The 10,220-nt window shown below is 33.8% G+C and overlaps 1 protein-coding gene across 1 annotated transcript in view; it reads right to left on the bottom strand.

Moving 5' to 3' along the window:
- Nucleotides 1-473: 473 nt before the first annotated feature.
- Nucleotides 474-10,220, bottom strand: part of SNTG1 (syntrophin gamma 1) — a 664,017-nt gene continuing 654,270 nt past the window's right edge. The window contains exon 17 of the mRNA XM_004386583.2: nt 474-700. Coding sequence (XP_004386640.1) covers nt 542-700 — 159 coding nt within the window. The 3' untranslated portion in view covers nt 474-541. The remainder of the gene's footprint in view (nt 701-10,220) is intronic.

Genomic DNA, 10,220 nt, shown 5'->3' with positions numbered 1-10,220 from the left:
TGGAATGAGAATACAGGAGAAATTTATATCAGCAAATTAAAGTGACTTCATCTTTGATGAGAGTTTTTGTATGCTAGTGTTCTTTCTGCCATGTGGTTTTTTGCCTTCTTCATGCCACTCATAATACAATGATAGGGCATATGTTCATGATCTGGCCCAACACATTTTTGTCATACAAAATAATCTACAAAACAGGAAAAAAAATCATTTAAGTAGTGTTTTTATAGGTAGCTTACAACTTTTATATTATTTACAAGCTGTTTGAATCATTCCTTTGTTCTCACTTCTGGTTAGAGCAGTATACTGACACAAATCAATCGAGTGAGAACAAAGATGTTCTATTCATGTAGGATTATTCACAGACATCTTCCAGAATAGAGATGTTTTAGAGATTCTGTATGATCTTTTTTTTTTCTGCCAAAATTTCAGTTTGACTCCAGTGTTGACTTGGTGATGTCTTGGTTTCTCCAGGGTCTAGAGTGATTAATATGAGTACTCTGCTTACACAGTCATCCTGAGTCACAATGAAGAGCTCAGTGTGTCAAGTCGGATACTTTGCTTTGCTTGTTGCAGCAGAGCTGGCAGCAGCAGAAGAAGTAGCCTGACTACCTAAAAATAGAGGGTCCAAACAAGCTACTTTGGCAGCAAAGAATGAATGGATGCAGTGAAGAACAGCAAATAAATTTGAAAATTCCAACTCCTGAAAGGGAAAGAGAAATAGGTCCCATGAATTCTATTTCTTGAAACAATGGATAACAACTGGATATTCTTTCTAGTGCAACAAGCTTAACTAGAATCACTGATATCTAATGTATAGATATTGTAGACTTTTGTGTTTAATAAGTATATTTCACATGCATTGCAGATTAATACCAAAACAAGATGGGTTAAGGGATAGGGGGACTAAGTATTCTTTTAATCCATGAAAGTTGTTTCAGTACTGATAAATACTGTATAGAATTATATCTGGCCTAATTAAAATTTTAATCTTGATGATATATAAGTAGAGAAAAAACTGGGAATGTTTTAAAAACTATTTTTACCTCTTGCTTCACATTTCAAATGATAAATAAGGATTATAATAACTAAAATCAATATTATTTGATGTCTTCCAGAATAAGTTACTATCTACCATGGAAAAGTGACTATGAAACACGGAAAAAATGGGCTATGGATGTCATAACACTAGAAGCCACATGGACCAGGTCCAAAAATAAGCCATACATTAATTTTAATCCTTGTGCCTGGTTGTTCAATGGTGTGTGTCTTATATTTACTAAAAGAAAATAAAAATCAACTGGAGCCCACTGATTCATTTTGGATTTTTAGAAAGATGTTTCCCACTTGGATACTTAAGGAAATCAATAGCCCACTTACTAGTGTCGACCAGCCGATAATGTAAAGAATGTGGTAAAAAAAAAATCTCCTTTTGAACCAGAAATAAAGTCAGCAGTGTTCATGATAGATTTTACAAGAAGATGTAACAAATATTTTTGAAACGTTATTAATATTTCCACAAAAAATTTTAATTATAAGAGGATTGAGAGAATACTAATACATTTATGTGCTTAGTGAAGTCATAGAGAGAGTGACTAGCAAGTAATAAACCCTCTGAAAATACTGCCAAATGTGTTTTCTGTCATTAAGTATAATATGTAATGAGTGCAGGATTAGAATCACTGTGTGCACTATTGATAGTTTTAGCAATTATAGTACGTGGCAATGGAAAATACAAAAAAGCATCCAGTCAACTAGAAAGTATTTTTAAATATGTATCATGTTCCATGGAAATATTTAAATCAAATAATTCACTGTAGGAGTATTTTTAAGACCACACAACAGGAGCACAGTAGAGTATAACTCAGATTCATAGGCCTTTGCAACATTGATGACATAGCTATATTCTCAATAATTCCCGTGAAAGCTTCAGTATTCCATATCCACTTTCTTATGGCAAGGAAATCCTAGGTGGTGCAAAGGTTAATGTGCTCACCTGCTAACTGAATGATTGGAGGTTTGGGGAGGTTTGAAAACAATCAGAGGCACTTCAAAAGAAAGGTCTGGTGATCTACTTTCAAAAATTCAGTGATTGAAAACTGTGTGGAGCACAGTTCTCCTCTTATACAGGTGGGGTCACCATGAGTCAGAGTCAACTCTATGGCAGCTGTTTTTTGTTTTTGTTTTCCCCACTGTGGCAAACAATGCCTCATTCTATAGAATTACAGACTATTAATTTTTAGTATTCTAAATCCCTGAAATGCTGATGTCACAAATGTTTTAGTAACTCCATCACAGTTATTTCAGAAGATTTATTTTTAAACAATCCACTTTACTGGCAGTAGTAATATATTACTGGTAAACTGACAGGTTTCTCCTTGTGTTAATTCACCCCCATACCCTCCATTCTCCCCTTCATTGTTTGTACTGATAGCTTATTTTACATGCAGATGGTGAATACTTCTTGTACAAACCCATAATATGATCCAGATAGGAAAAGGGTGGAAAAATTTGGAAAAATATGAGATTTTCCTGTATGTTATTTAAAAAGTTGCAATTTACTCTTTTTTTCTAAATTTTATTTATTTTGCTGTTGGTGAGAATATACACAGCAAACCATACACAAATTCAACAGTTTCTACATGTACAATTTAGTGACACTCTTCAAGTTGTGCAAAAATTCTCACCTTGTTTTTCTGAGTTGTTCCTCCCTCTTTAACATAAACTCACTGCCCCTTATGGTTCCTATGTAATCTTTCGAGTTGCTATTGTCAATTTGATCCCATGCAGATAGTTCTTAAAAGAGCATAAAGCTTAAAGGAGACCTTTATTACTAGTTAAGCTAAACTGCAGTGGTTAAGAGCAATGGCTGCTAACCAGACGGTTGGTAGTTCGAATCCACAGGGTCTCCTTGGAATCCCTATGGGGCAGTTCTACTCTGTCCTATAAGATCATTATGAGTCTGAATCAACTCAATGGCAATGTGTTTACTATTCAATTTAAGAAGACTTCAGGGGATATTTTTGGTTTAAGGTTTAAGGAATATCTGAGAGCAATAATTTCAGGGGTTCCTCCACCCTCCATGGTTCCAGAAAGTCTGGAGTTTATGAGAATTTGAAATTCTGTTCTGCATTTCCCCCCTTTTAATCAGGATTCTTCTATGGAATCTTTGATCAAAATGTTCAGTAATGGTAGCTAGGCACCATCCAGTTCTTCTGGTCTCATGACAAAGGAGGCAGTTGTTCATGGAGGCAATTAGCCACACATTCCATATCCTCCTCTTATTCTTGACTCTCCTTCTACCTCTGTTATTCTAAGTGAACAGAGAAAGAAATAAAAGGTATCTAGACTGGAAAAGAAGGCGTAAAATTATCTCTATTCATGGAGGATATGATTCTGTATATAGAAAATCCCAAAAAGTCCACAAGAAAACTTCTGGAACTAATAGAGGAATTTAGCAAAGTTGCACGGTACACGATCAACAAACAAAAATCAGTTGGGATTCTACAGACTAGTAATGAAAAATCTGAAAGAGAAATTAGGGAAACAATTCCATTTACAATAGCATCTAAGTGAATAAAATATCTAAGAATAAATTTAACCAGGGATATGAAGGACTTATACAATGAAAACTATAAGACACGGCAGAAAGAGATTAATGAAGACTTGAATAAATAGAAAAATGTTCCATGTTCATGCATTGGAAGACAATATTGTTAAGATGTCAATACTACCCAAAGCAATCTACAGATTCAACACAATCCCTATCAAAATTCCAATAGCTTTCTTTACAGAAATAGAAAAACCAATCCTCAACTTTATATGGAATGGCAAGAGGCTCTGAATAGCTAAAGCAATGTTGAAAGAGAAGAACAGAGTAGGAGGACATACTATACAGAGACAGTAACCAAAATAGCCTGTTACTAGTGTAACAAAAGACACATAGACCAATGGAATAGTACTGAGAGTCCAGAAGGAAATTCACACATCTATAGCCAACTGATTTTTGACCGTAGGGTGCTAAATCCATTCCATGGGGAAAAAAGAGTGTATTCAATGAACGGTGTTGGGAAAATCGGATTTCCACATGCAGAAAAATGAACAGGACCCATCCCTCACACCATACACAAAAACAAATTAAAAAAGGATAAGGACCTAAATATGCAAACTAAAACCATAAAACTCTTAGAAGAAAATGCAGGGGCAATGCTGTCAGGTTTAGCTTTTAACAATGGATTATCTAATAGAATAACAGAAGCACAAACAGTTAAAGACAAAATAAATAAATGAGACTGCATAAAAATTAAAAACTTTTGTTCTTTAAAAGACTTTACCAAAAAAATGAGAAGACAAGTTACTGACTTGGAGAATGTCTTTGAAATCCACACATCTGATATGAATCTAATAACCAAAATATATATAAAACATTTACAACTTTACAACAAAAACACAAACAACCCAATCATAAAATGGGCAAAGGACTTGAATAGGCATTTCACCAAAGAGGACATTCAAACGGCCACCAAACACATGAAAAGATGCTCAACATCATTAGCCATCAGCAAGATTCAAATCAAAACCACAACGAGATATCATTTCACTCCCTCTAGGATGGATAAGATTAAAAAGAAAAGAAAAAAAAAGAAAATAACAAATGTTGGTTAGAATGTGGGGAAATTTGAAACCTTATCCATTGCAGTTTACTCTTAGTGAGAATATTGTCGAACATTACAAGTGGGCCAAAAACAAATATGGGTTCAAGTTTTGCCTTTTGATTCCAATGTCAATTCATCTTTTCTCTGTCTCAATCACCTGTCTCAATCTCACCTGTCAATCATACCCACTCCTAGTGCTTCCATTATCACTTCTACATAAGAATTACCCTCTTTTTTCCGATTTCTGACGTTAGTCCTAGACCTAAATGCCCATCTACATGCTGGGCACCCACAGATGATTTTCAACAAGTTATTCACTCTGTTCTTTTATAAAGTTCTTCTGATCTTCATTAACCCTATAAATCTCGCTAACATCAGTCATCTTCAAAATTTAATGATTTGTTCATTCAACACATATATTTGAGTGGTTACTATACATCTATTTCTTTTTTAAACGATAGAAACTTAACAGTGAACAAAACAGACAAAAAAACTTACACAAAATGTCTGGATGGGACTTACATTCCAGTGGAGAGAGACAAAATACAAAGGTACACATAAATGAAGTGGGACATGTTAAAATATGATATATACAGTCAAGAAAGGAAAGGAGAGAGTAGAGATCACTGAGAGACTATGGGACAGGAATTCCACACTGCTTTGTGGGAACGACTGCAGGGAATAAAGGAGTGAGCCAGTTTCATGTTTGTAGATAAAGCATTCCAGGCAGGAAGAACTAAAAGTTCAGATGTAAAGACAATCTAGGAGTGTTTGAGGAAGAACAAGTGTGCTATTGTGTTTTGGAAAAGAAAAAAACCAAGAGTAATTAGTGTGAAATGAGGCCACAAATCAACACAGGATAGAATTTGCAGTGCTCTGTAGGCTCTTTATGAGTTTTATTCTGAATGACATGGGGAAACCATGGAGGTTTTTGAGCAGAGGTGTATCAAGAATTGACATAAATTTTGAAATGATAATTCTGGCTACTCTGTTGAAAATAAATTCTATGGGCATGAGACTGAAAAAAGGGAGAGGAGTTATAAGGTTTTTCAATAAGGAAAAATATTCTGACTCACCATAACAGACTCCACCAATGGCCTTCAAACAAGTATAATTATGGAATCCATGACAAAAAGATCCCTGTTTTGTTAAACCCTCCCTTCAATTAAGAACATACCTAAAACTCAATCATTATATAACCTCCTTGACTGGAAATCCCCAAACTGCCTTTAAAGCCCTGTACTTGTACTGCTTAAGTGAGCCCCTTGCCACTTTTGGTCTGGACACTCTCTACTTGCAATAACCATCTCACTCAATAAACCCTGTTAACTCTAATTGACTCCTCAATCAAATTCTTCTTTTTGACACTCCTGATAAGTACAACTAAAATCCATGCATATTTTATTTAAAACAAACATAAGAAAACTCTGAAAGACAGTAAAAATGAAGTACTCCCACGCTTTCCATATCCAGGGAGGTATCAGTGCAGGACTATTGGGGAGGGGTGCTTAACTCCCACTTTTGCACAACAGTACCAAAGAGTCTTCTACTCAACTGCCAATGAAGACTGAGTGGGAAGCCTAGACTTCTACTTCTAGCTTACAAAAACGTGGTCGTACTCCCATTACCCTGCTGAAGAAGTGTTAAAGGAAATTATCTAAAACAGAGGTTTAAATAAAATCCAGAGTCTCATATCATAATACTCAAAATGTCTATTTTCAACTGGAAATAACTTATTTCTACAAAAAACAGTAAAATCTTAAATTTATAGAAAGGAAAAGACAATGACTAGATCCCCAAACTGATATGACACAGGTTTTGGAATTATCTGACAAATATTTTAAAATAACCATAATAAAAATATTTTAACAAACAGTTATAGTTACATTTAAAATACAATTTTTAAAAAAGGGCAGTAAGTGTCAGGAAAAAACAAAGAGAGAGAGAAACCTTAGCAAAGAAATAGAAAGTATCAATGAAAGCCAATGGAAAATTTAAAACTGAAAAATAGAGTAACTGGAGTGGGGGAACCTCAACTGATGGCTTAACTACAGAAGACAGAGGAAGAGAAGAAAGAACCAGTAATCTGGAAGAATAATGGTAATTAATTATTTGGAACAAAAAAGATAAAAGAGACTGAAGAAAAAAGAAAAACCTCAGGGTCTTGTGGGACTACAAAGAAAAATCAAACATTCACATCCTCAGAGCCCAAAAGAAGAGGAGAGAAACAGTGAGGCTGAAAAAAAGTATTCAAAGACATAACGGCCAAAAACTTGCCAAAAATAGCAAAGGACAAAATTCTGTAGATTGAAAAGGCTGACTGAATGATAAACAGAAATAAACTCAAGGAAATCCTCAGCAAGACACATCATAGTCAAAGTTCTGAAAAATAAAGACAATGAAAGTCTTTAAAACAGCAAAAGAGAACAAAACTTTACCTACATAGGAATACAATTCAAATGACAGTTCAAATAACTGTGAATTTCTCATCTGCAATCACAGAACAAGAAAGAAGAAAGTGGCAGAACTTTCTTCAACTGCAGAAAGAAAAGAACTGTCAATTCTGAGTCCTATATCTTACAAAAAATTTATTTATGAATCAAGGAGAAATAAAAATATTCTCAGATAAAGGAAAACTAAGCAAATTTGCATGGGGCAATGGTGGTTCCGTGGTAGAATTCTTTCCTTCCATGAAGGAGTCTCAGTTTCAGTTCCTGGCCAATGCAACACATACGCAACCACCATCCATCAGTGGAGGCTTGAGTGTTGCTGTCATGCTGAACAGGTTACACAGAGCTTCCAGCCGAAGACGGATTAAGAAGAAAGGTCTGGTAATCTACTTCCAAAAATCAGCCAATGAAAACAATGATCAGATCCACAAATGATCATGGGGAAACAGAGCTGTGTTTTGTTCCATTATGCATGAGTTTGCCATGAGTCAGGGCTGACTCAACAGCAGCTAACAACAATAACAAGCAAATCTGTAAACAGATGAACTACCCTAGAAGAATGGTTAAATTAAGGTCCCTATGAGCCTTGGTGGCACAGTGGTTAAGAGTTTGGATGCTAACCAAAAGGTCATCAACACAAATCCACCAGTCACTCATTGGAAACCCTGTGGGTTCTACTCTGTCCTATAGGATCAGTATGAGTTGGAATCGACCCAGCAGCAATGGGTACAGGTATGAAAGAAGTAATGATAGAAGGACACTTGTAACATTAGAAAAGAAAACACTATGCTAAGCAAATTATGTGTAAATACAATAGACTTTCTTTCTCCACTTTATTTTTCACCAAATTATATTTGAAGATTGAAACAAAAAGCATACCACTGTTCGATGTGGTTCTCAATATGTGTAGGGGAAATATTTAAGATAATTTCATTTAAAAAAGGTAAGTAAAGGAACTTACAAGAGTTAAAGTTTCTACAGCTAACTTTGACTACTAAATTATGGATATTATTAGACTGTGGTCTGTCTATCTATCTATCTATATATCTATCTACTTACACTAATATCTGTAATAACCACTATAAAAGCCATACAAAGTGATACACTCAAAAACACTATACATAAAACAAAATGAGATTCTAATATATGTTCAAGAAACAATAAGGTGGCAAAATAAAAACAGAGAAAAAAAATAGAGAACCAAGAGAAAACAAAAAGTATAACTGCAGCCATAAGCACTACAATTATATTAAATATAAATTGTCAAAATACACCCATTGATACAGAAGTTGATACTATGGTTTAAAAAACAAGACCCAACAATACGCTCTCTACAAGAAATTCACTACAAATATAATTATTTTTAAAGTAAAAGAATAATAAAATACATATTACGCAAACATTTTTGAAAAAAAATCAGGAGTGGCTATATTGGTATCAGATAAAATAGACTTCAGGAATTACTAGACACAGAAGAAAACTAAATAATGAGAAAAGTTGATCCACCAAGAAGACATAGCAATCTTCCAATGTGTATTCATCAAACAACAAATATGTTAAGCTGAAACTGATGGAGCTAAAAAAAGAAATAGGCAAATTCATCATTATAGTTGGAGATGTCAACAGCCTACTGTCAACAATTGACAGAACAATTAGAAAATCAGCAGGAATATAGATTAACTCAACAGAGCCATCAACCAGCAGGATCTAATCAACAGTTTTAGAACAGTTGGCCAACAATAATAGAATTCATATTCTTTTTAAGTTCACATGGAACACATACCAAGATAGACAACATCATGTACCATGAATTAAACCTCAACAAATGTAAAATAATTAAAATAGTACAGTGTGCTCTCTGACCCCGTGGAATCAAGATATAAGTCAATAACAGAAACATAACAGCATAATCTCCAAACATTAGGAAATTAAAACAACATACCTCTAAATAACGATAATAATAGTAATCCATGGGACTACTATTTTGAGATAAAAACAGTCTCAAAGTAAATTAAAAGTGCATTGAACCAAATGAAGATGAAAATACAATATATCCAAATTTGTGGGACACTGCTAAGGCAGTTCTGAGAGGAGAATTATATTACTAAATGCTTATATAAAAATGAGGTAAATTCTCAAATTAATAATCTAATCTACCACTTCAACAAACAAAAAACAGTAAAATAAACCCAAATCAATCAGAAGGCAGAAAATGATAAAGATGAGAACAAAGTTCAATAAACTGATTATAGAAAAATAATAGAAAGCATCAATTAAACAGAGAGTTTCTTGTTTGAAATAGTCAATATAGCTGACAAACTTTTAACAAGACTAATAAACAAGAAAGAGGAGAAATCACAAATTACTAATATCTGGAATTAAACAAGGGATATCACTACATAACCTGCAGACTTCAAAATGATGATAATGGAACATTATGATCAATTCTACACATTATGACAATTTTGATGAAATGGACCAATTCCTCAAAAAACGTAATTTACACAACTCAGTAAACATGAATGCATGGTTTGACTCCATATACATCTATAAAGGAAATCAAATTCATAATTAAGTTGTCCCCAAAATGAAATCTTCAGATCATTTCACTGAAGATTATACCAAATATTTGAATAAGAATCAGAACCATGTCAGTACAATCTCTTCTAGAAAATAGATGGTGAGTGGGCATTTTCCTGCTACCAAAACCAAAGTACAAAAAGCAAAAATTATGAACCAATATTCTTCATCGATATACATGCAAAACTCCTTAAAAAAATATTGGCAAAGAAAATTAAGGAATGTATAAAAATACACAAGATGATCAAGTGAGGTTTATTCCATAAATACCAGTCTGGTTCAATATTTCAAAACCAATGAAATAAATCATAATAACAGGCTAAAGAATAAAAATCACATGATCCTATCAACTGATGCAGAAAAACTATTTAGTAAGATTTGACATTCATTCTTTCTTTTTTATATTTTATTGTACTTCAGCTGAAGGCTTACAGAACAAAGAGTATCTCATGAAACAGTAGTACACACGTTGTTTTATGACATTGGTTAACAACCCCACAACATATTAACCCTCTAACTTCTCAATCTTTTTTTTTTT

Source organism: Trichechus manatus, unplaced genomic scaffold, assembly GCF_000243295.1.
Source record: "Trichechus manatus latirostris isolate Lorelei unplaced genomic scaffold, TriManLat1.0 scaffold00169, whole genome shotgun sequence".
In the NCBI taxonomy this organism is placed as follows: Eukaryota; Metazoa; Chordata; class Mammalia; order Sirenia; family Trichechidae; genus Trichechus; species Trichechus manatus.
This window is presented reverse-complemented; position numbering and strand designations above follow the sequence as displayed.